The sequence below is a fragment of the Haematobia irritans genome, chromosome 4, assembly GCF_050003625.1.
Source record: "Haematobia irritans isolate KBUSLIRL chromosome 4, ASM5000362v1, whole genome shotgun sequence".
NCBI lineage: Eukaryota > Metazoa > Arthropoda > Insecta > Diptera > Muscidae > Haematobia > Haematobia irritans.
In genome coordinates this window covers 19913604-19941247 of record NC_134400.1, presented here as the reverse complement: position 1 = coordinate 19941247, position 27644 = coordinate 19913604, and the positions used below count along the sequence as shown (strand labels likewise).

Sequence of the window (27644 nt, the reverse complement as noted above, 5' to 3'; positions counted from 1 at the left end):
TTTTTTTTTTTGGTTTCTAAGTCTATATATTTACTATGTTCTCTTCTTACATACTTTACAGATCCAAGACTTTGAAGTGTCCTAATTTGGAAATAAATTATGGATCCAAGCCGACATCACGATTTCATTAGCAGCAATGATGAACGTTCCAGATCCAATGCTGCGGCTGCGGCGGCTGCATATTATAATCGAGATATACCAGCGGATATGGTGGCATCACATCGTTATTATGGCTCCAATGTAACAACAAACCAACAACAACAACAACAGCAATATGCCCGAAGTCATAGCGCTCCAAGAATGCCCTGCGAATGTTCAACAACACCTAGCGGTGCTAGAATTACCTGTAATGGTTGTCGACTTAATCCATCATCGTCATCATCTGGTGGTGGTGACATATGGCCATCACCATCACATACAACGGCCAGTTTAAATCATCCGGCTTCGGATCATTCGGCTTCGTCGGGTCCTCCCCGAGGTTCAGGGGACTATAGGCAAATGGTCAATGATCAGAGATCGTCGTCGAGTATGAGACAAAATACCATGTATATACAACATCCGCCGCCCCCGCCTATTACACAACAACAACAAATGCAACATCATGGCCCACCACATCCGTCGCAATCGCAATCAATGGTGCAATCCAGCCATCCTCCCTCCTCCTCCTCCCATGTGATAAACAGATCAAATTATTGGCCCCAAAATTCCACATCATCCTCACAAAATTATCCGGATGATCATTTGGTGCCGACGGCTCCACCAAATCTTCCGGTTCAATCAACCACTCAAACACAAATAGACATCAGTATAACGAGACGTTCTGCTGGTCCCAGTGGGCCCCTAGAAGGTGGTGGTGGTGGCGGTGGTAGTTTATATGGACAATATAAAAATGCTTCTACGGCTGCTCAACATCATCCAACACACTCAAGTAGTTCCTATCCATCATCTTCTCCTTCTTCAAATCCCCTACATCAAAGGGTTGGTAGTGCAATAGGAGGAGGGCCCAATGCGGGCCCAAATGCTGAGATGGTTGGTAGTAATCCTCACTATATCACAAAGGAACGCATTTATGAAACGAAATACTCAACTACCACAACGACCACGAAAATAGCCTACAACTCAACGGCATCAGCAACGGTGGGGGCCTCCTCAACAGTTTACGATAATCAACACCCGCACCAGCATCCGCATCATCCACATTCACATCCCCATCATCATATGAACAATAATATGGCTTTGAGTAATAAATCATCATCGTCTCTGCTACCACCCATAGATCATCATGTTATCAATCCCAGCAATTTGCCAGCCTCTAAAGATCAACATCCAAGTCCCAATTATGCTCGAAAATGTCCACAAATGTATACACCCGAAGCTGGTGAGCAAAGTATGGCCCATCATCATAATCTATATATGCCCACTCCACAATTTAGTTTGGATAAGTTTTCAAGGGCTTCGCCGCAACAGCAGATCCTACCGCCAGATTATACAAAATTGCGTGAGAGTCCATCGGCTAATAGTTCAGCGTATATGGTAGCTAGTAGTGGAGGTGGCGGTGGTGGCGGTGGTGGCGGTGTTGTGGAGAAATACAATCACCATGCAACGACACATCTCAGAGATTCACCCCAGCAATTTGTGACTTCTCGAAATTCCAGCTCCTACTATGCTGGCACAAATCAGAATCCCTCCAAAGTTCTACCACCGGAAATGTCGCCAATCATTATGAAACAAACGCACACGACGCAGCAGCATTATCAGCATCATCAACAGTATTCGAAAAGTCCTTTACCACCGCCATTACCACCGTCGTCTGCATCAGCAGCAGGACACCATCAAATGCACCAGCACCACCACCAGCAACAGCAAATGGCTGCTGCTTCTGCTAAAACAAATAATGCTAACGCATTGCCACCACCGCCAGGAAATCATCAACATCAACCTCATCATCATCAGCACACATCACAACGACGCTATCTTCTGGATGGTGTTAAGAGAGAGGATCTTGAAATCTATGAGAGTTCTTCACATCCAACGCAACCACATCCACAACAGTCATCACGCAACATCAACAACTCAATTTATATAAATCCCTATAATACTCCCCCACCTGGTACTGGAGATACATGCTGTAAGGAAGTGATACCCTTGTCTTCGTCCTCCACTTCACCATATACAACAGGATCGGCTACCCCCAATAATTATCGCGTCGAATCTCCACAATTATATCACAGCAGCAAATATGGGAAAATGTCAATGATGGATACCTCGTCGGCGAATAAGCATGCATCGTCATTACTCAATCAGAATACACCACCACCAAGTAGGGCACCCAGTCAAAGGGGACCGAATCATCAACAACCGACATATTATTATGAGGGAAATCTCCATAGTGCTCCCTCGCCAGCGGCAGCTACAGCAGCCTCACCATCTCCCTCATCCTTGTTGTCTTCCTCAACGAATAGTGGACAACCAACAGCCCAAAGTCATCACACTCTTCTACACAGTACAGTTGGGCCACCCGTAACACCGCTTAGTGGGGGTGGGGCGTATCCTATACAATCTACCGCCTCTACTCTAAGAGATGATATTGTTGTGGGACCTCAGCTTCCATTGTCCTACGAACGCACAATACCAGCGCATCATAGTCGTGTAACACCTCCCTCAAAGCCAGGTCCTTCACCAACATCTTCTCTACTGCAAGTGCAATCAACAACGACGTCGGTGGCAGTGGCGGCGGCGCCTCAAGTTCATTCCTCTAAAATGGCCAGCAGCAATGTTCCAAATACAAACAAACATAAACCCAATTATAGGGAACTTATTAGTCGTACCATTGCCATGAGAAATGCCACATCGGAGGAGGAATTAAATATGCAAATTATAAAGAAAACTTTAAATGTGGATTCTCAAAATATAAGAGGTGGACCAGGAGGGCCAGTACCAGTGCCAGTGCCATCGGCTTCTGCAAGAGTAGGACCTGAACATCTTCCATCGCACCATCATCAACCACATTCAGGCCCCCCTCTCATAACACGTTCCGATATTTTAGCCACACCACCATCCTCATCCAGATCTGCCATGGGCTCTGTTCTAGTTAATCATCAGTCAGTGGTTCCTCCTTTGTTGGGATCACGTAATGAAAACTCTCGTATTTCTATAAAACAGGAAGATGAGAAGCCTTCGTCTTCCTCCACAATGTCGACGACTACATCTCCTCTTGATCTCTCAATGCGTACTGTAAAGACAAAGGCTGATTCCACTGAGTACAAATATCAACAACAAAGACGTTTGACTCCTGTATCTTCCGAGGGACGCTACACATTACCTCGAGTCGATGCTACTCCAGTGTTTTCGATTCATGCCTTCGAGCCGGCCACAACGGCAACAACACCAATTGTCGATATAACCGGCGGCAGTAGGCCAAATTCACGACAAAATTCGCGACAAAATTCATTGGAGCGGCGTAACTACACAACACCCCCTGCCCAGGCAATATCCAATGTACAAGCAACGGCTGGACCGACAAGACAGTATTCCCAAGAATCTAGTATAGCCGCCACAAATCAAAGTCGTCCCTATCAAGGGCATAGAACAAATGAGACCATCAAGAGTTCTTATGAATCGTCCATGGGTATCATAAAACCGGCTCCCACAAAACCAACAATTGGCCTTGAAAGGGAAATTATTCGTAGCAATGTGGCATCGGTACAGTCAAGACCTAGTGTAGTGGAAACGAATCCCTATGCTACTGCTGCTGCTGCTGGTGGTGGTGCCAGTGTTATCAAAAGCGAATCAGCAAAACGTATCTCAGATCCTAGCTATTTACCAATAACCGCCGCCACATCTCAACAACTTCCCACAACTACTTCTTCTTCTTCCAATCATCCCACTCTGGCTGCCGTAGAGCGTTTGCCTCCTGATACAAGTATAATGGCTCTTCCCCCAAGGAATTCGTATAAGTCTAGTGTGCCAATACCTGTAGTTGTTGGCGAAGATGGCTGTATACCACCACCAACACCACCACCTAGCTCAATGCCAAATTATTCACAGGGTTGTGAAAGGAATCCGAATTTCCGAAAACGACACATTCAAGAATATTCCAGTGAAATTTTAGCCAATGAACCTCTGGTAAAACAAAGCCGTTATATGATGGAATCTACATCCACACCAACGCCACCAGTGGTGGTGGTGGAGACAAAACCTCCAGTTATAGCCATGAGACCGGCTGATATTTCAGTGATTGCTGTGAATGAAACGAATCAGCACGAGTTGGAAAAATTGAATAAAATGAAGATCAATGATATCCAAACCAGATCAATTGTAATTTCAGGCAATACATCAGTGAAGCTAGCAGCTGCATCAGCACCAGTAATAGTAAGCAATCACAAATCCCATGATGAAGCTGGCCCACAAACTACTGTGGTTGTTTGTAAACAAGAACCTTTGACACCCACTGGTGAAGTGACCACTGCAGCAATACCACCAGCCAAAGATCAAACGACAACATCTGCAACATCGACCACCACCACCAGCTATCATCAGTCAATGCAAATGTCATCATCGTCGTCGTCGAGGATAAGAACCAAGGCCGAGTTAAAAGGTTTCACCTTTAATGCCCTGCCTCCGATGGCAGCAAAAGAAAACGAACCTATTACAACAACAACAACAACAGTTGGCCCCGTCGATATAAAACAAGAACCTCTGGGGGGGATGACGGTAAAAGTAAAGGAGGAACCTGAACCTGAAACTACCGTAGAAGATCTACCCTTTATACCCGGCTTGGAGGACAACTTTGGCGATAGAAATCTATTGGACTTTGGTTGGAGTAATACATGCAATAATTTTGTGGAACAACTTCAAACGAGGCCAGCCAAAAAGAAAACAATGCCCAACAAAGCAACCAGCACCACCACAACAACACCAACAACAGTTATTAAAGAGCCTCCTCCCATGGAAATGGTGGTCTCATCCACTGATGTTACCTTAAGGAAACCTTTGGAAAATCATTTTTCTCCCTTAGAATCTGCTGCTGATACTACACGCAGTTCATTTGCCCGTTTCGAGGGTGGTGTGGAATCGGGCCTAAACCTAAAATCATCCTCACGGAATCAGGACACTATAAATTCACCAAATTCCACAAGTGTGACAGCAGCAGCAACACACAAAAAGCTCAATAAAATCGGTCGTGAAAAGAAACGATTCCAACAGGAAAAACGTTTAGCTGAACGTTTGCTGCAAGCCACCAAGGACAGTTCATCGGAAAGTGAAGATGAATTGGACAAACGCAAGACGGAACGTCTAAAGAAGCCGCTAATGAAAACGAAAAATAAATTGAAAATAAAAAATGGCAATAGCAATGAGGCGACAACGAATTCCTCATCCAATCAACAAAATGAGAAAAATCGATTTTCCGATTGTGGATCAGATTCATCAACGTCATCATCTTCGGCGGCAGCATCCAAGGCGCAAATAAAAGTAATACCAGGTCCCAAAAGTCCCAACAAATCATCACTTACTACTCCAGCAGGCTTGGATGCTAAACTAAAAGAGCAAATTTCAAAAAGTTCCAAAGATGAAAAACTTTTCCCTGCAGGGAAAGACAAAACGGAGAAAAACGACAAAGAAGAAAAATCAAATTCAATAGGGGAAACATCTTTATCTACAAAAAATGATAGTAACAGCAAAGTAGTGATTGCTGATCAGCCACCAGGGTCTATGAAAAAATCAATCAAAAAAGAAAACTCTTCCAGCTCATCCAAGGAAAGCAGTGATATAGAAGGAAAACCCTCAGAGAAAAATGAGGACAGCAACAAAAAAATGCTTAAATCTGGTGGAAGCTGTAATGAGAAATCCAATACCACCAAATCCACCAATTCGGGAAGTAAATTAAAAATTGGCCTAAATACCATGACTAGATCGAAGCTGAAAAAAGAAATGGAAATGCAATTGGCCAATAGCAAGGTACTGCGTAATGATAAAATCATACGTAATTCCAGCACCAAAATCAAACGGAAATATGTACGCAAATATGGAGCTGGTCTCAATAGCTACCTGGAAACGGGTGGCTTGAGTCGTGAATGTGGTGTTATCAAATCGACCCGCCTACGGGCCAAACTAGAAAGGAAAGCTGTCGCCCTAAAGACCAAGAATAAAATCTCAAATCAAAAAAAACTGGCCAAAGAATCGTTGTCGGCATCATCGACGACTACAACGAAAAATTCCAAAACGGAAAATGTCCATGATCCGCATGTGATTGAATTGTATCGTTTTAAACGAGCCCTTAAAGTTCCACCCAGTTTGATTAGCATCAAATCGGGATCGCATAAAATAGCCGCCTCTCTACCCGATTTGGAAAGGCATGCTGAGGCCTTGGATGCTTATGCCAAAAATAAAAAGAAAACACCCCTGGGCGGCTGTAAGCCTATGGTGGGCAAACAGAAAAATGGCAATGGTGGTAAAACGGCAATTGTCAAATCTAAAGGCTCTGAAAAAAATGAGGAGATTGCTGGTGAGGATGATGAGCCGCGTTCCATTATAGATGTCCTCCACTCAAGGGTAACCAAAGCATCGGGTCTTAATGTTAGCAATAAATCCACTACCACCACGGCATCCAAAGCCCCAACGAACAAAATAAATCAGATCAGTGGTTCAGCAAGCGCAACAACAACAAAGCATCCATATACGAGCCACAATTGTTCGTCGATGTTCAGTGAAACATCACAAACAACCGAATCCAGTGAACTACAAATGCTACCGCCTCTACGGCAAGATTCCGATGAAGATGATGACGATGATAACGAATCGGCCCATAGTGGAAAGAAACGACATTTCAGTATCTTCGATACCACCGTTTTGCCTACAAAAACCCGTACGGAGTCCAAGCTGCAACAGAAGAAGGAAAATATACGAGAAATATTTGTGGGTGATGATCGACCTGCTTCGGCTCCAGCGGAAATGGTTCAAGCTCCCGATAATGGTGCTGGTCCAGAGAAAGTCACATATGTACAAAAATATGAGCAATTTTTACAACAAATGAATATCGTGGTCCAAAGTGCTGCTGATAAATTTGGAAAATTTGGTCGGACCGCTGCAGCACGTAAGCTAATGATGCCCTCGCAGCAGCAAACGAGCAATACAGCTCTCAATATAAAACAAGAAGAAATTGATACCGAAAGCACCAGTGTTATGGATCCCGATGAGCTAAAGGACGACGAACAAAAGTCTGCCGAAACTACCCATACGATACGCAAAAAACGTGGCAAATATCTTAGACGTAAGGGTAGCTCGGGTTTCGATTATATACGAAAAAAGAAAAAACCCTCCTCATCAGCCTCCAATACAATTTCCAGCTCAGCAATGCATCATCACAATCACAATTCAATGACCCAGTCATCATTCCATCAGCATCACCACCATCATCATCTGACGATCAAATCGGAAAAGATGGAAGCCGATGAGTATGAACACAAAATGAAAACGGAAGATGACGTGAGTCGTGAAATACAAAAATGGGTTCTCAATAAGGGTGTGGGTCAGAGCACCATGCATAAGGCTGCGCGTCAGGGTTACATAGATGTGATTGTCTATTGTTTGGAACGCATGTCAATGAATCCCGATCAAAAAGACAATGCCGGCTATACGCCCTTGCATGAGGCCTGCACCAATGGTTGGTTGGATATAGCCCGTGTGCTACTGCAATATGGTGCTAATCATTCGGCAGCAGCTCACTCGGGTATAAGGCCATTGCATGAGGCTAGTGAAAATGATCATGAGGAAATAGTGCGTTTATTACTATCCTATGGTGCTGATCCTTTACTGGCTACATATTCAGGTAAGAATTTGGTGAGGACAACATTTTATTTCTATAGAAAATTTCAACAAAATTTTATTTCTATAGAAAATTTTGTCAAAATGTTTTTCTATAGAAAATTTTAATATTTAATTTCTATAGAAAATTTTGTCAAAATTTTATTTCTATAGAAACTGCGGTTGATCGTAGACCTTTTGCGAAAATATCCGAATAGCAAATTTGCAATACTGTTCAGGCTATAGCAATTAGTAAAATCAGGGGTCTAATGTTTCAGTTTCCCGAAACCATTAGAACTTCTATTGAGGATTTTATCTATATTTCTATTTTTTCTTCTCATATTCATTTATAATATTGCTCTACAAATATAGATGGCGCTAATGAAATTTCTCCTTATTGTTTTTCTCTACAATTACAGGTCAAACTCCTTTAATGTTAGCTCCAAGCACAACAATGCGTGATATTTTAAATAATCATTTATTAGATGTACAAAGTATGGGACCTGAACGTAAGCCATGGAAATTTAATGGACCATGGGAATTATATGGTAAGGCATTAATCATAATATACACCCCGCCCCTTATGAATTAACATAACAACTAAAAAATTGTCCCTTCTCTTTCTTTCAGATCCTTTGGAATGTGGTTATAATGTATTTGAGGGTGCACCAAATCCATTGTGTGATATGAGCCGAGCTCTTTTCCGTAGAGGGTCTTTAACCAATAATCAAATGATGCAAAGCAAAACACTCCAACAACAACAACAACAAAATGTACTCACAAATATCAATACAACAAACACAAATAGCAACAACAATGCTACAAATACAATAGCCACATTATACTCCAAAACAGCCAGTAGTTCAACTGATATTTCCAATAAAACCTCAACAAATGGCCCAACAAGCATTACCAGTACCAGTAGCACTAGTAGTAGTAGTGCTGGCCTCGGCGGTAGCTCTACTAATAATATGGCCAATTCATTGAAATCAAATATGAGGGTATCTACTACAACAGCGACAACAACAACAGCAATGACAACGACGGCCACAACACCATTAGCAGCTGGCTACTCCACGCAGCTGCCACAAAAAGGGGAGACAACAACAAAGACTGTTATGGACAAATGTGCAGTAGTACTCGATAAATTAGATCACTTCAATTCGGTACGTCAAAACTCTTCGGATAATAAATCGGAAATACTTGTGGAAAATTCCGATAGTGATGGTGAAATGTTCGAATTTGAGGAAGCGGACATACTATTACCACCATTGTATTTACTCAAGGACGAAGGTACCCAAGACAAATGGGTTCTCTTGAGTGATTTGTGCAATTTACTTAAAGTAAAATCAAAGGATACTCTTTTGAATAAGGTAAGTTTGCCTTAATTATGATGTGATTTTGAAAGCTATGAACAAAGTTTTATAAAAAAATCTATAGAAATAAAATTTTGCAAAAAAAATTTCTGTAGAAATGAAATTTTGACAAAATTTTCTATAGAAATAAAATTTTGCAAAAATTTTCTATAATAATAAAAATTTTGCAAAAATTTTCTATAATAATAAAAATTTTGCAAAAATTGTCTATAGCATTAAAAGTTTGCAAAAAATTTTCTGTAGAAATAAAATTTTGCAAAAATTTTCTATAGAAATAAAATTTTGCAAAAATTTTCTATAGAAATAAAATTTAGCAAAAATTTTCTATAGCAATAAAAGTTTGCAAAAATTTTCTATAGAAATAAAATTTTGCAAAAATTTTCTAAAGAAATAAAATTTTGAGAACATTTTTTATAGAAATAAAATTTAGAGAAAATTTTTTTATAGAAATAAAATTTTGCAAAAATTTTCTCTAGAAATAAAATTTTGAGATAATTTTCTCTAGAAATAAAATTTTGAGAAAATTTTTTTATAGAAATAAAATTTTGCAAAAATTTTCTATAGAAAGAAAATTTTGATAAAAATTTTCTGTAGAAATCAAGTTTTGCAAATATTGTCTATAGAAATAAGATTTTGCAAAAATTTTCTGTAGAAATAAAATTTTGACAAAATTTTTCTATGGAAATAAAATTTTTACAAAATTTTCTATAGAAATACAATTTTCTATATTTTCTATAGAAATAAAATTTTGACAAAATTTTTCAAATTTTAGAATTAAAATTTTGACAAAATTCTCTATAAAAATAAGATTTTGCAAAAATTTTCTGTAGAAATAAATTTTTTACAAAATTTTCTATAGAAATACAATTTTCTATATTTTCTATAGAAATAAAATTTGACAAAATTTTTTAAATTTTAGAATTAAAATTTTGACAAAATTCTCTATAGAAATAAAATTTTGAGAAAATTTTTATAGAAATAAAATGTTGACAAAATTTGCTATAGAAATAAAATATTGCAAATTTTTTTCTATAGAAATACAATTTTGCAAAATTTTTCTATAGAAATAAAATTTTGCACAAATTTTCTATAAAAATAAAATTTTGCAAAAAATTTCTATAGAAATAAAATTTTGCAAAAATTTTCTATATAAATAAAATTTTGCAAAAAATTTTCTGTTGAAATAAAACTTTGGTAAAAATTTTCTATAGAAATAAGATTACACCCAAAACATTGTCGCTAATAGCAGAAATCATAAATATTTTTGGCCACTCGCAGCCACTTTCCCGATGTTATATCGAGAAGTCATTTCAGGCTAGAATCGCCAGATCACATAACTGTATCTTAAGTAACTTAGCCACCGTTGTGCAATGGTTAGCATGCCCGCCTTGCATACACAAGGTCGTGGGTTCGATTCCTGCTACGACCGAAGACCAAAAAGTTGTTCAGCGGTGGATTATCCCAACACAGTAATGCTGGTGACATTTCTGAGGTTTTCAAAGCTTCTCTAAGTGGTTTCACTGGAATGTGGAACGCCGTTCGGACTCGGATATAAAAAGGAGGTCCCTTGTCATGGAGCTTAACATGAAATCGGGCAGCACTCAGTGATAAGAGAGAAGTTCACCACTGTGGTATCACAATGGACTGAATAGTCTAAGTGAGCCTGATACATCGGGCTGCCACATAACCTAACCTAAGTAACTTATTTGGGAGACTAAAAATCTTTTCTGATTCGGCATATCAATAGAAATAAAATTTAGGCAAAATTTTGTATAGAAATAAAATTTAGACAAAATTTTGTATAGAAATAAAATTTAGACAAAATTTTGTATAGAAATAAAATTTTGCAAAAATTTTCTATAGAAATAAAATTTTGCAAAAATTTTCTATAGAAATAAAATTTAGCAAAAATTTTTTATAGCAATAAAAGTTTGCAAAAATTTTCTATAGAAATAAAATTTTGCAAAAATTTTCTAAAGAAATAAAATTTTGAGAAAATTTTTTATAGAAATAAAATTTTGCAAAAATGTTCTATATAAATAAAATTTTAACGAAATTTTCTATAGAGAATTTTGTTTCATAATTTGAAATTGATGATTTTTTTTACAAGATTAATGAAATTTTTCATTCTAATTACGAAAACATTATTCAGTAATTTATTCTTTTATTTTTTTTTATTTTCTTTATTTACAGATATATCCACCATCATCTTCCGCAGCAACCGCTCACAAAAGTCTTATGCGTGAATTGAAAATGTCGGATTTCCTGGAGAAGGCGACATGTTTACAACTTTTGTGCGCCGGCGAAAAATTAAATATATGCGCATCAAAGGTTGTGCTTATCAAATACAACGAGAATGTTCGAAACTTATTAGGGGTCAATACAATATTAATGAAATTTTAGAAGTAACTTGAAAGCTATACAATTGGATGTTAGAAGATGAACAGTGGAATAATAAAAAGAACATCAAACAATTGTGGAATAAATATTTAAAAAAAAAAAAAACAAATAATAGAAATAAAATTCATATACATTTAAACATATATAATATATACATACATACATATACATATATTTATACTATACAAGAGTATATAAGAAATATAGTTTTAAAATTTCCATTAAAATTTTTTTTAAGGATAAGAAAAACAAAAAAAAAATTGAGGATATTACAAAGAAACGGATAGCAAAGAATATTAAGAAAACAAAATGGTCATCATTAATTAAGAAATTCAATTATGTTCTCTTTATATACACATATAGATATATATATTATATAAATGGGAAATCTGTATTATTGTGTGTTAAATACGTAAAAATAATAACACACCCTAAACAAGACGAAAACAAAACAAAACAAAATAACTAAAAAACCAACAATGTGCATATATTATTTTAACGTGTTCTTTTTTATACATATTACACTCTAAGCGTAAAATATTTAGTAATATTTATATCTATATAAACATTTTTTTTTTTTTTTTGTTTTAAGCTAATTTGTTTAGGTTTATTTTAATGTTTATTTTTTTTTTTTGCATGATATCTCTATGGATATATAGAATTAATTATTATTTTTTAATGTTTGCGTGTCTTTGTGTAGGTAATAATAACTAATCAATTTTTTTATTTTGGATTTTTTTGTTTTACGATCAAAAGTTGTAATAAGCCAAGTAAAGCAAGAAAAAAAATATTTTAGAATGATTTTAGTTTTAGTTTACGTTTTTTTTTTTTCTTTTTAATAATGAAGATTATAATGGCAATATGATTAGGATGTGTATGAAATTAACTTTATATGCAAATGGAATTATTCCTTTCCCGTTCTGTTATACATTTTAAGACATATATTATTTAGTTATTTAGCCAATCCAATGATTTTGGTGGTCACCTTCGACACATTGTGTCCCGGGGCCCTTATATCGTTTTTGAGTTTCATTTTGTTTGGTTATAAATATGTAGCAAGAAAGGAATGATGTATAGGATGATGATTAAAAATTTCTCATTTTTTTAAAGGCAATATCATAGAACTTTTAAAAGTTCATTTTAAATTAGGTCATGTAAATATAAGTATATAGTGAATAGCAAAAGTCATAATATACAAAATATACTTAAGTAAACATGTAATAATTATTTTTATTTTACTTACTCACTTATATATAAATACGTGAATAAGTAAAATAAAACTAATCCCTAAAAGTGTTCTTAAGTGTGTTTTGAGAAATTGGTATTGTGACTTTTGCTGCTTTTGCTATATACTTATATTTATATACATATTATAAGGGAAAGCAACTAATTTTTATTATTATTATTATAAAAATATTATCATTATTTTCTTTTAATTGTGTAAAATTTCAATAATTATTATTTATATATGAATGGAACAAAGTGAAATATTTGTTGTTAAATATTACAAAAAAAAAAGAAAAAACATAAAGAAACAAAAGAGAAAAATAGATTTTTTTGGAACAACAATAGCCTTAATTGTCTTTTATTTATTTTAGTTTTTTACTTTCTACAGCACAGTCTTGCTATGACTTTTTGATTTAGAGTCAAAATAAAAGCCAAGGGATGTTATAAAATGGAAATTTCACACTCGAAAGAAATAATAACAGTCGACCTTTTGACAATTTGAATAAAAAAGCAAGAAAACGTCGAGTTTTTGAAAATTTGAACAAAAAGCAATTTTTCAGAATTTCGATTTTTTGAACATTTGTAAAGAAGTATTTACTTTTGGGGTTTTTTTTTTTTAATTTGGAAAAGTCTAATTTTTCAGTTATTGACTTTTTGTAGAAACCTACTTTTTCAAAATTTGCAAAAGACGTAGCAATAATAGCCTTAATTGTCCTTTATTTATTTCAGTTTTATTTTACTTACTTTCTACACAGGGTTGTTGAATATAACTCAAAATAATAGTCAAAGGATGCTATAAAATGGATATTCGGTAATAAAAGCAAAAGAAAGTGGCTTGTTATATGGGATCGTATCGTATGACTTCTCGGGTTTTCGACTTTTTGGCAATTTGGAGAACCCCCCCCCCCCTCACTTCGAGTTTGAAATTTTTTAAGTTTTGGGAAGTTTTCCAATTTTTTTTTTTTTTTATTGAAAAAAGACGTCTTTTTCAAAATTTGGGAAAAACAACTTCGATCTTTTCAAATTTTTCCAAAAAGGACATTTTGACTTATTCAAACATGACTTCGATTTTTTCAAAATTTGAAAAATGCAATTTTCGACTTTTTTCAAAATTTGGAGAAAATGATTTCTTCAAAATTTGGAAAATACGAGTACAAGTTTTCGACTCCCCAAGTTTTAGAATATGTTCAAAAAGGCAAATTTTGACTTTTACCAAATATGGAGGTGTTCAGGTTGACACCCTGTTAGTTTTAAGGTTTAATGAATTGTAAAATACACCCCTGAATTATAACGATATCTGAAAAAATGGCATATAATTGACGAAAGTTGCTCACACATTTACTCTCTCTCTCTCTCAAATACCCGAAGGTTCGAATAACCCCGCCAATAAATTGAATTTTAATTTATTTTGTAAAAACGCAAAATTTAATTGCGTTTTTATTTGTTTATCCGCTCATTGATAAATTATTTTATTTAATTCCCCGCCTTTTCAGGAGGAAACAACTTTTCGGCTTATTCAAAATATAAAGACGACTTTTTGATATTTTTCAAATCTTGAAAACTTTGACTGATATTATTGCCAGACTTTCCTATGAGTGTAGGTTTCTGTCCGACCAAAAACAGGTAAGTTATTGTACACGAGCGTAAGTAACGAATTTCGGAAAATACGAAGATAATCTCGCTAACGAACATAAGCATGCCTGTTCTGAGTCTCACCGCACTGTACACCACACAGCACACATTCTTCACACCCCTCAAAAAGTTACATGTTCTGACTCACACGTGACAAAACTTTTTAGAATTTCCGATCGAAAAATGTAAACAGCTGATTTTTTATGCAATACATTTTATTTCCGGAGAGGAACCATAAAATAAACATATTTTGCAGGAAAATTACAGTAGAACGTGGAAAAAAGGAAATAACAATGCCTAAAAATGTACATCAGTCAGAAGAATTTTTCGTTCAAATTTTAGATAGTTTTATACAATAATATTTCGTGGCATATTCAACTGATATATTAAAGTTTCGAAATATGTTATTTATTTGCTTTAACTAACTTTGCACACGATAGCTGTACACTTGGCCCACACAGAAAAAAAGTTCGTGTACATTTTTCAGATCTGTGAAGGTGTAAAGTGTAGTCCAGAACACCTCTCAAGTGTGCCACCTGACGTAAGCGATACAGAACAGGCACTAATAATGCTTACGATTTGAATACGCTTACAATTATAGTGACACCTGTGGAGTTAAGTGTTAAGTCAGGTTCCACGTGTACTTTGTTATTACTCTAAAATTATCCCTCTATCTAAAAAACGATTGTATTAGTCATGGAGTTTGATTATTAACAGGTTGGCTGATAAGTCCCCGGTCTAACAAAGAAAAACACATTTTTTTTGTCAAAATTCGTTTTTATTATTCAACATAGTTCCCTTCAAGAGCGATACAACGATTATAACGACCTTCCAATTTTTTGATACCATTTTGGTAGTACGCCTCAAAATAGGCCTCAGTTTCGGCGATCACCTCTTCATTGCAGCCAAATTTTTTTCCCTGCGAGCATCCTTTTGAGGTCTGAGAACAAGAAAAAGTCGCTGGGGGCCAGATGTGGAGAATATGGTGGATGGGGAAGCAATTCGAAGCCCAATTCATGAATTTTAGCCATCGTTCTCAATGACTTGTGACACGGTGCGTTGTCTTGCTGGAACAACACTTTTTTCTTTTTCATATGGGACCGTTTTGCCACGATTTCGACCTTCAAACGCTCCAATAACGCCATATAATAGTCACTGTTGATGGTTTTTCCCTTCTCAAGATAATCGATAAAACTTATTCCATGCGCATCCCAAAAAACAGGTCATTACTTTGCCAGCGGACTTTTGAGCCTTTCCACGCTTCGGAGACGGTTCACCGGTCGCTGTCCACTCAGCCGACTGTCGATTGGACTCAGGAGTGTAGTGATGGAGCCATGTTTCATCCATTGTCACATATCGACGGAAAAACTCGGGTGTATTACGAGTTAACAGCTGCAAACACCGCTCAGAATCATCAACACGTTGTTGTTTGTGGTCAAATGTGAGCTCGCGCGGCACCCATTTTGCACAGAGCTTCCGCATATCCAAATATTGATGAATGATATGAGTAACACGTTCCTTTGATATCTTTAAGGCATATTAATAAAAATAATATGCATTTAATACTAGCGACGCCATCTATGTGTCAGACCGTGGACTTATCAGCCAACCTGTTAAAATTAAAAAAGTTAATTGTATCAATTAATTTTTTTATAGAAAAGTTTTCAGCTTCAAACAACTTTTTAATTTGAAATTTTTGATGGTATTTCGCATACACAGAAAAACATTATCTGATTCTGATTCAATCACGAAATTATTTGACCCATTATTTAATTAATTAATTTAAATTTCTTCAATCACGAAAATGATAGTATCAATCACAGAATTAATCAGATATAAAAATATACTTGATTAAAAAATTAATTGATTTCCATAAAATATTTAATTGATTGTGGTCGAAAAACTCAATTAATTTCTTAATTAAGGTAATCAATTATTTATTATTATTTATTTATTTATGATTAGTTTTCCTTTAGATGAAATAATTTTCTTGTAGTTTTTTTTATACCTCCTTATGAGTGTTCTGATTGGATTTTTCTTTAAATTTGTTTCAATTATTTTCGAATAAAATTTATTATTTGTTTAATTGGAAATATTTATTATTTAATTAAATTGTTAACTGGGACAACTTTTTTTTGAAAAAACAAACAAAAATATTTTTCAATAAATAACGTTTTTGTTGCGAAGTAGTGTCAACTACACACTACTTTGCTACAAACATGTTATTTATTTATCGATTCACCTTCAATAAATGATTCTATTTTCAAATTTATTCAATCTTAATATATAATAAAATGATTTATCAAAAACGAGGTCTGTTTATTGTTATCGATTTTCAATAACAAATTTCATTTATCTACAAAAATTAAAATTTCACTAGTTCCAAATATATACCATTCACCTCTTTTCATTTTGTTAAAATAATATGTGTTATTTTGTTTCATGTAGTTTCTTTTTTCATGTGAAAATTAATAACTTAAAGTGTGATAAAAAAAAATAAAAAGGTGCTACACAATGAATGATGTGTCATAGATAGAAGAGTTCGCAAAGCAATGTATGAAAAATAAAACCCTATTTATATTTTTTATTTTATTTTTTCAATTTCAAAACAAAGTAGACCTGATATTACAGGAATTATCAGGGATTGATACTGCTTCAATATTAGGTTGTCTTATAAATTTCGTTATCGATATCTAAATTTAGTTACAAATGTTTGTTCAAATAGCAAACGCTGTATGCTATTTTTTCTACTCGATTAAACTAAAACCAGTTTTTAGTTTGGCTGAGACGTATAAAAAGGTAATACAATAAAACCAAAATATTAAGAATTTGTCTAATATTTGCTATTGACAAAATTTTAATAAAATTATCTATAGATATGAAATTTTAACAAAATTATCTATAGATATGAAATTTTGACAAAATTATCTATAGATATGAAATTTTAACAAAATTTTCTACAGAAATAAAATTTTGACAAAATTTTCAATAGAAATACAATTTTGACAAAATTTTCTATAGAAATAAAATTTTAAGAAAATTCTCTGTAGAAATAACATTATGACAAAATTTTCTATAAAAATAAAATTTTGACAAAATTTTCTATAAAAGTAAAATTTTGACAAAATTTTCTATGAAAATAAAATTTTGACAAAATTTTCTATAAAAATAAAATTTTGACAAAATTTTCTATAGAAATAAAATTTTGACAAAATTTTCTATAGAAATAAAATTTTGAAAAAAATCTCTATAGAAATAACATTTTGATAAAATTTTCTATGAAAATAAAATTTTGACAAAATTTTCTATGAAAATAAAATTTTAAGAAAATTCTCTATAGAAATAACATTATGACAAAATTTTCTATAAAAATAAAATTTTGACAAAATTTTCTATAAAAGTAAAATTTTGACAAAATTTTCTATGAAAATAAAATTTTGACAAAATTTTCTTTAAAAATAAAATTTTGACAAAATTTTCTATAGAAATAAAATTTTGACAAAATTTTCTATAGAAATAAAATTTTGAAAAAAATCTCTATAGAAATAACATTATGACAAAATTTTCTATAAAAATAAAATGTTGACAAAATTTTCTATAAAAGTAAAATTTTGACAAAATTTTCTATGAAAATAAAATTTTAAGAAAATTCTCTATAGAAATAACATTATGACAAAATTTTCTATAAAAATAAAATTTTGACAAAATTTTCTATAGAAAGAAAATTCTGACAAAATTTTCAATAGAAATAAAATTTTGACAAAATTTTCCATAGAAATAGAATTTTGACAAAATTTTCTATAGAAATAGAATTTTGACAAAATTTTCTATAGAAATAAAATTTTGACAAAATTTTCTATAGAAATAAAATTTTGACAAAATTTTCTATAGAAATAAAATTTTGACAAAATTTTCTATAGAAATAAAATTTTGACAAAATTTTGTATAGAAATAAAATTTTGAAAAAAATCTATATAGAAATAACATTTTGAGAAAATTCTCTATAGAAATAACATTATGACAAAATTTTCTATAAAAATAAAATTTTGACAAAATTTTCTATAGAAATAAAATTCTGACAAAATTTTCTATGGAAATAACATTATGAAAAAATTTTCTATAAAAATAAAATTTTGACAAAACAAGATTTTGACAAATTTTCTGCACAATGTTTAGTATTTCAGCAACCATTGACTACTCTTCCTATTTTAGCAGACTGCTGTTTTTGCAGATTTTTATCATGTGGCTACTAATAAATTTCTTTGGGTGTATTGAATTAGAAGACATTTGTAAATAAGTTAATAAAACCGTTTGATTTGGAGTAAGTTCAAAAATCATGTATCATATAAAATTTATATATATATTTTTTATTTTGTTTACAACACAAACCCCATACACAACCCCCCATTCATGTACTTTACTATATGTTCGTGTTTAAATGTCATAAATTGTGAAAAAAAAATTAATAAATCATAATTTATTATCCAAGAGTTTCCAATTACATTACACTGTTTAAAATGTGAGTTTTATGATAAAGAAAATATATTTTATAATTTAAAAAATTAAAAAAAAAAAAAAACATTTAAAGAGAGCAGTATCATTCAAATATGTACTGCTATAATATATGTATGTGTTTGTACATGTCTGTGACCAAGGTTTAATTGAAACAAAAAAAAATTATAATAAAAAAATTTATGAAATTTGAAATAAAAAAAAAAATACAAAAATCCAATTGAATTGTATACATAAAGCCAATAATAATAATAATAATAATGATTATCAAAAGAACAAAAGAATTATAATAAACTTATTTTCATAAACTATTGAAACCCTATGTGTAAAGTGTATTGTCTTTCATTTCCCAAAATTTGTTGGTACACTCAAAAGAAAATCAATACTAACAGTTAAAAACTTTCGCAGCAAACACTGGATAAGTAGTTAAAGTGAAAAACTGCTTACCAAAAGTATTTATATCATACCCCCAGCATTACCATGTGCTTGGGAATAATGACTTAGCGTGTTTCGGGTACGTAGCAGATAGATTTTTTTTTATACGCAGCAAAGCACGCAGCAAAGCACGCAGCAAAACCTTTCATGACTAAATTATCTTGAAGGCAACCTAGTGCAAAGAAATTGGTAAGCAATTACTTCTAAATGGAAATCTTAATTACTTTCGCAAGGGCATGTCCTATAAGGAGAGTACTTCTCTGCAGCATTACCAAGAGCTAAATTCCGTAGCCGCTTTTAGGGTATCTGGAGCAGACGTGCGACGGCGTTTACATTTATTAACACAATTTTCTGATTGCATTTTGGCTGAGACAAAAATCTGCTAATGCATCATTTTTTGTTAAACAGCAAATAATTTGTTATTTTGGAAAAGCAAACATACAGCTGAGATGTCAGTACTTTGCTGAAATTTTCGGCTGATTCGAAATTGTAAATTCTTTAAAATATTTTTTTTTGAATTTAATTAAACAGTGAGATTTTTTTGCACTAAAGCTCTATAAATGTGGACAGCTGAATTACTGATGGTCTACAAAGCCTAATTTTATTTCATGTAAAAAATGACAATGATCGTTGTCAGAACAAAAATGTCAGCTATTTCAATTAATGCAGTATGATATTTCAGCAGAATTTTTGGAAACATTTTTAGCAAAATGAAGCCCCGCCACACTCCAAAATTCACAATTCTACTTATTTACATACCCATTGAGCCAAAAATAAGCTTCGTGGCTGAACAAATTTTTCCACCAGTGTTGCCAAAAAAAAAAATACCCTTTATATAGCCCTCCTCCTTATATCTGCAGATTTATCTTCTTGAGTTTCCTGCAATAAGTAATGGTCAATGGTACAGATCAAAATCCTTAAATACATTAAAAAGTTCTACATATCCAAAGGCTTGCTTTAAACATTGACATATGCTGTCTAGCATTTATTTATTTCCAAGGAGATACCACAACAGAGACAGTATTATGAAAACTAAAAGTATTCCACAGAATTTTCCATTGTAATGTAATTGTAACATTCTCCTTTTCTTGTATATTTATCAATAAGGATGTAATCTCTGGCTTGGATGCATCATACTAGTCAACGTTTGGGGACCTGCTGTTGCTTTTCTTGTATATTTATCAATAAGGATGTAATCTCTGGCTTGGATGCATCATACTAGTCAACGTTTGGGGACCTGCTGTTGGCAAGGGTGGCGGTGGTGGACCTGCATGTGTAGAATGTGGTGGCGGATGTCCCATAATATGAGCAGCCATTGACATACCACCTCCTGGATTTGTCTGTAATGAAGCTGCGGCAGCATTCAATCCCAAATGATGAGCATGCAAACCATCGTGGTGATGTTGTCCTATTGTGGGTGCAGCTGTATGATGATGATAATGATGATGACTCGGTGGTGGTGGTGGAGGGCCTAATGTTGGTATAGGTTGCGAGTGTCCCACTAAGGGAAGATTTAATAAATTATTTGTACCATGAGTTCGAAAATGCACGCTTAAACTGCCTGCAGACTCAAATTCTTTATCACAATCAGGACACTTGAAGGCGTCATTGACCACCGTTGTATCAACTATTTCCTCATCTTCGTCATCACTTCGCTCTGTTAGATTGGGCAATTGATGAAGTTTTCTTTTGTGGGCTTGCATATCCCTATGGCGACTAAATGATTTGCCACATATATCACAATGATGATTTTTTATTCCAGTATGGGTAATCATATGCTTTGAGAGATCCCCGGCAGTATAAAATGATTTTTGGCAAACTGGACAATGATGATCTCTGATGCCAGAATGAATTTTAAGATGAGCTTGAAAATTACCCAGGGCTGAAAATTGTTTTGAACATATTTCACATTGGAATGGCTTGTCACCATTATGTATGCGTTCATGTATTAGCAGATTGTATTTTTGGGTGAAACGACGAGGGCAAAATCGGCAACCAAATGGCTTCTCACCACTGTGAGTACGTATATGGATTTGTAGTTGAGCAGCACATTTGAAAGTTTTGTTACATTCATAGCACGTTTGCGGATGCTTGGGTAAGGGTTTTGGACCACGCTTCTTATGCTCTTCAGGTGGTTTGCGTTGATAACGTGACCGTCTTTTACTAATGAGAGAAAGAGAAAAAGGTTCAGTGTGAAAATTTCTATCTATATACAGTCAAAGGTAAATGACCACTCACCTCTTCGATTTAGAGTTTTTTCCATCGTTTTCATCTTCTTCCGAATCTGTAGAATTTCGAGTTTTTCCTATATTTGTCATTTGTAACCAATTGTTATCGGTGTTTGTTTCAGCATCACAGATTCTACAAATAATAACAAAATAGTAAAACAAAAGTATACGGACCACATATACCAATATTGCTATATTTTAGAATCGCAAATCGCAAGAAGTTTTGTATAAAGATCACGGTTGCCTCAATTTGTAGAATTCTATAGAAATAAAATTTTGACAAAATTTTCTATAGAAATAAAATTTCGAGAAAATTTTCAGTAGAAATAAAATTTTGACAAAATTTTCTATAGAAATAAAATTTTGAGCAAATTTTCTATAGAAATAAATTTTTGACAAAATTTTCTATAGAAATAACATTTTGAGCAAATTTTCTATAGATATAAAACTTTGACAAAATTTTCTATAGAAATAAAATTTGACAAAATTTTCTATAGATAAAAATTTGACAAAATTTTCTACAGAAATAAAATTTTGACAAAATTTTCTATGGAAGTAAAACTTTGAGAAAATTTTCGATAGAAATAAAATTTTGGCAAAATTTTCAGTAGAAATAAAATTTTGCAAAAATTTTCTATAGAAATAATATTTTGCAAAAATTGTCTATGGAAATAAAATTTTGACAACATTTTCTATAGAAATAAAATTTCGAGAAAATTTTCAGTAGAAATAAAATTTTGACAAAATTTTCTATAGAAATAAAATTTTGAGCAAATTTTCTATAGAAATAAATTTTTGACAAAATTTTCTATAGAAATAACATTTTGAGCAAATTTTCTATAGATATAAAACTTTGACAAAATTTTCTATAGAAATAAAATTTTGACAAAATTTTCTATAGAAATAAAATTTGACAAAATTTTCTATAGATAAAAAATTGACAAAATTTTCTACAGAAATAAAATTTTGACAAAATTTTCTATGGAAGTAAAACTTTGAGAAAATTTTCGATAGAAATAAAATTTTGGCAAAATTTTCAGTAGAAATAAAATTTTGCAAAAATTTTCTATAGAAATAATATTTTGCAAAAATTATCTATGGAAATAAAATTTTGACAAAATTTTCTATAGAAATAAAATTTTGACAAAATTTTCTATAGAAATAAAATTTTGACATTTTCTATAGAAATAAAGTTTTGACAAAATTTTGTATAGAAATAAAATTTTGTATAGAAATAAAATGTTGATAAAATTTTCTATAGAAATAAAATTTTGACAAAATTTTCTATAGAAATAAAATTTTGACAACATTTTCTATAGAAATAAAATGTTGACAACATTTTCTATAGAAATAAAATTTTGACAAAATTTTCTATAGAAATAAAATTTGACAAAATTTTCTATAGAAATAACATTTTGACAAAATTTTCTGTAGAAATAAAATTTAACCAAAATTTTCTATAGAAATAAAATTTTGACAAAATTTTCTATAGAAATAAAATTTTGACAACATTTTCTATAGAAATAAAATGTTGACAACATTTTCTATAGAAATAAAATGTTGACAACATTTTCTATAGAAATAAAATTTTGACAAAATTTTCTATAGAAATAAAATTTGACAAAATTTTCTATAGAAATAAAATTTTGAGAAAATTTTCTATAGAAATAAAATTTTGACAAAATTTTCTATAGAAATAAAATATTGACCAAATTTTCTATAGAAATAAAACATTGAAAAAAATTTCCATAGAAATAAAATTTTGAGAAAATTTTCTATAGAAATAAAATTTTGACAAAAATTTCTATAGAAAAAATTCATGGTCCCCCTGGTACCAATGTCTCATCAGTTGAATATATATGTAAATGAATAAGTAAAATAAAAATTTGCTTAAGTGTGTTTTGATACAGGGTCATTGATACCATGACTTCAGCTGCTCATGAATGTCAAATTTATACTTTTAGGGGTTTAGAAAATATTTGTCAAATGGAAATTTTGCAATTCGCGATTCCCGCATATCGGAATATGGATTCTTCTGGATTGAATTCTTCAACTTACGCATAACCAGCCAATCCCAAATATTGCCTTAATCTAATATCAGAATTTTCACATTCTTGCTTAAATGTAAATGCAACTCCCAAGCGATAAATACAATTATTACATATCACTTCCGGGAGTCCATCTTTTTTGTAAACGTGTATTTTGGCACACATCATCATCATACTTGAAGGCATCATGCTAAATTCATTACTGTAGATAGACGTTAGAGCCCCTTCTTTCAGACATACTCTACATATATGACCCATTGTAGCTTTATGTAAATTATAATCCATAATTGAGTTTCCTATATAGCTAAAACAAAAGTAAATAAAATGAAAGGTAAATAAGGTTACTTATTGTACAACAAACACGAAAATGTAATAAAATCAATATCTCGAAGCAGTTAGATCAATGTAACTTGTACTTTAATATAACTGCATTGTTTAGGAATACAAAAGACGATCATGGCATCTGGACCCGTTGTTGATGACATAAAGGGTGATACGGTCAAAATTTGGTCATGGGAAAACGCGTGTAAATAGGTGAAATCGTTTATTTAAAAAATCAAATTAAATTTCTTTTTCAAGTTCATTTAGTATAAAATTCAGGAAAAATATTCAGTTAGGCTTTCGCTTTTCCAAATCCGAATTGCCGGGCCTCACGCTTGACACCTGCCATCAGATTTTGTACAGCCATCTTGTCCACCTTCTTCGCCACAGAAAGCCAGTTTGCCTTGAACTGCTGCTCGTCCTTAGCAGTTTTTTGGTCTTCTTTAGGTTCCGCTTGACAATAGCCCAGTATTTCTCAATTGGGCGGAGCTCTGGCGTGTTGGGAGGGTTCTTATCCTTGGGAACCACCTGCACGTTGTTGGCGGCGTACCACTCCATGGCCTTTTTACCGTAATGGCAAGATGCCAAATCCGGCCAAAACAGTACGGAACAACCGTGTTTCTTCAGGATAGGCAGCAGACGTTTATTCAAACACTCTTTCACGTAAATTTCTTGATTGACAGTCCCGGAAGCTATGAAAATGCTGCTTTTCAAGCCACAGGTACAGATGGCTTGCCCAACCAGATATTTCTTTGCGAACTTTGACAGTTTTATGTGCTTGAAAATATCTGCTACATAGCAGTGCTGCCGCAAGTGAAAAATTGAGTGAAGTAGATTTTGGAAAAAAGTGGAGTAGATTGAATAAAATTGAAGTAGCATACATTTTTGAAAACAAAACAATAGAATTCATTTTATTATACCCTCCACCATAGGATGGTGGTATATTAACTTTGTCATTCCGTTTGTAACACATCGAAATATTGCTCTAAGACCCCATAAAGTATATATATTCTGGGTCGTGGTGAAATTCTGAGTCGATCTGAGCATGTCCGTCCGTCCGTCTGTTGAAATCACGCTAACTTCCGAACGAAAGAAGCTATCGACTTGAAACTTGGCACAAGTAGTTGTTATTGATGTATGTCGGATGGTATTGCAAATGGGCCATATCGGTCCACTTTTACGTATAGCCCCCATATAAACGGACCCCCAAATTTGGCTTGGCGGGGACTCGAAGAGAAGCAATTTTCAGCATATGATCTCTAACAACCATGCAAAAATTGGTTCACATCAGTCCATAATTATATATAGCCCCCTTATAAACTGATCCCCCGATTTGGCTTGCGGAGCCTCTAAGAGAACCAAATTTCAATTTTGGTACATGGCGTAAGTATATGGTCTCTAAAAACTATGCAAAAATTGGTCCACATCGGTTAATAATTCAATGATTAAAACCGCTATGTTCATCGTAATTAAAGGAATAGGAAAAACATATAGGTAATATAGGGAAAAATTTAAAAATTTGAAGCAGAACAAAAAGTGAAGCAGATTTTTGGAAGAAGGAGTGACGAAGTAAATTTTGTGAAAATGAAGCAAAATACTTCGATTGAAGTAGTAGCGGCAGCACTGCTACATAGGTTTCGTCGTCCATTACCACGCAGTCAAACTTCGTCAGCATCGTCGTGTACAGCCTCCGGGATCGCGCTTTGGCCGTCGTTTTTTTTTTTTATCATCGCGATTTGGAGTCACTACCTTCTTGTAAGTCCATAGTCCGGCTCGTTTTTTGGCTCGATGCACGGTTGTAGACGATACACCCAGCTTATTTGCGGCATCTCGGAGAGGTTAGGGTTTCGCTTGAAACTACCGGCAACTCTCTTTGTCGTCCAGCGGCTTCCGGTTTTCGATTTCCCCCCGATCCAGACTTCCTGGCTGTCGACAAATGTTCCCCAAACACTTTAATTACATTTGTAACGGTTGATTTGGCAACTTTTAGCGATTTTGCCAGCTTTGCGTGCGAGTAGCTCGGATTTTCGCGATGCGCGAGCAAAATTTTGATACGCTGCTCTTCTTGCTTGGACGGCATTTTGACAACTGAAGAGTGAATTCCAAAATCAAAATAGGAGCAACATTCTACACACACACACACCTTCAAGATGAGGGGTGTTCAGGTTTTTTAAATGCAAAATTGAAAGAAATACGTCAAGTTTATATTGACCAAATTTTGACCGTATCACCCTTTATGCGAAGCATTATAAGTCTACCTTGCTAATCATACCAATTATTTCATTGCTAGAAATTTGAGGTTATCCGCCGAGATGTTGTTGTTGTAATAGTTTATTGTGATATCATCCATTTTTATGATATACTCTTTGGTACTTCAGCTTGTGGCCAGATCGAGGAACTCTGCGACTAAGGTGGGTGCGTCCAGAGTGACCTGGCGGTAAGTCGGGTTGGTTTAGCTAGGCAAGAGAAAAGATGACGCGTGTCTTGTGGCCCTTGGTTGCAAATTGGACATACGTCAGCTACGCTGTTATCAATCACTGATAAATAGGAATTCAGGCGGTTGCACTTGCCTGATCTTAACTGGGTTAAACTACCCTAGTCTTCCGTGGGAGGTCTCTTTCCTCCGGTGCTATGGGCGGTGGACGGACTCCGAGAACAGGATTAACCTTGTAGCTTCTCACCATCCTCATGAATCCTGTTCAAACCTGCCTGGTACGCTGCTTGATCTAGAGGTTCTCTTTTGTAGCGCTGGATCTCGCGCTCTAGATTATGTATATCAACCCTTACGTCCCTGGGTGGTGGTTGTGCATCCATGAGATGGTGGTTTGGACGATTACTGCGATAACAACCCAGGAGATACTGCTTTGACAACATGTAGTTGTGTCCGAGATAATTCCGCCGAGATAATTCCGACTACAATCTACCTCAAGATTCCCGATGTTACATTCGGTAAATTTTCCAAGTCGTTATGGAAACAGAGGGTTGTAATCATCAACTGGTCTTAAAACAATACAAAAAGCAACATGAGGGTCCGAAAACCGTTTCATCCCACGCTTTGTGAACCCTAGAACTCCAGATGCCTTAATCACCATTGGTCAACAAAAGAATTAATTTCGTCCAGTCCATATATACTAAAACCAAAATGGCTCTATTTACAATTCATTATGGCTTAAATCAATATTTAGTATTTATATTCCAGTTTTCCAGTTTATACCGTATATGCCCCAGAAACTATTTTAAGAGGTAACTTTGAGTATGAAAAGATAAATAAATACTTGCGTAATTTTCGGGTTAACTAATAATTTATTTACATTTATCAAAGGCATCTAGTAAGTAAACAAAAAAACAACGTCAATTCATTGTCGGTGCTTGAAAAAGAAAAATTTGAAATGAAACGACACGAAATGAAACGAAAAATATGAAATGAAAAGAAATACTACTACATAGAAAATGATACACATATACACTATACATGAAAGTAAACAAACAAACACTATCAAATAAAAATTGCAAGTGCCGGTCAAAAAAATTGACGCCGTTTATCAGTGATGTCAACTCCCGAAATTCAAAAAGCACCAAATATATTTTATAAGACGAATCCTTCCTCTTAAATGTTTGCAAACAAGAAAATATTATTAAAAAATACATAAAATGTCGATTTT

The 27644-nt window shown here is 33.6% G+C and overlaps 2 protein-coding genes across 6 annotated transcripts in view; one reads left to right on the top strand and one right to left on the bottom strand.

The window, feature by feature from the left end:
- The window catches only part of LOC142236849 (uncharacterized), a 68684-nt gene extending 55536 nt beyond the window's left edge, over nt 1–13148 (top strand). The window contains exons 3-6 of the mRNA XM_075308131.1: nt 62–7828; nt 8223–8351; nt 8434–9176; nt 11373–13148. Coding sequence (XP_075164246.1) covers nt 100–7828; nt 8223–8351; nt 8434–9176; nt 11373–11582 — 8811 coding nt within the window. The 5' untranslated portion in view covers nt 62–99 and the 3' untranslated portion in view covers nt 11583–13148. The remainder of the gene's footprint in view (nt 1–61; nt 7829–8222; nt 8352–8433; nt 9177–11372) is intronic.
- Nucleotides 13149–20337: 7189 nt separating this feature from the next.
- LOC142234331 (uncharacterized) lies at nt 20338–27433 on the bottom strand. Of its 5 annotated transcripts, none has more exons than XM_075305436.1 (4): nt 27294–27433; nt 23672–23965; nt 21624–21746; nt 20338–21548 (listed from the first exon to the last, which is right to left on the bottom strand). In XM_075305436.1, the coding sequence occupies exons 2-4, from the start codon at nt 23944–23946 to the stop codon at nt 20567–20569; spliced, it is 1380 nt and encodes a 459-aa protein (XP_075161551.1). In that variant the 5' UTR covers nt 23947–23965; nt 27294–27433; the 3' UTR covers nt 20338–20566. The 5 variants fall into 5 exon arrangements, with proteins under 5 accessions (XP_075161551.1, XP_075161552.1, XP_075161550.1 ...); XM_075305437.1 differs by having other exon boundaries at nt 27258–27344; XM_075305435.1 differs by having other exon boundaries at nt 27262–27335.
- Between the last annotated feature and the right edge of the window lie 211 nt (nt 27434–27644).

Coding starts and splice junctions, on each gene's coding strand:
- LOC142234331 (XM_075305435.1), bottom strand. CDS start 27,308: ATGCCTTTGATAAATGTAAATAAATTATTAGTTAACCCGAAAATTAC. Junction 21,747..23,671: donor TTGGGATTGGCTGGTTATGC/GTAAGTTGAAGA, acceptor TATTATTTGTAG/AATCTGTGATGCTGAAACAA. Junction 21,549..21,623: donor AAAAACTCTAAATCGAAGAG/GTGAGTGGTCAT, acceptor TTCTCTCATTAG/TAAAAGACGGTCACGTTATC.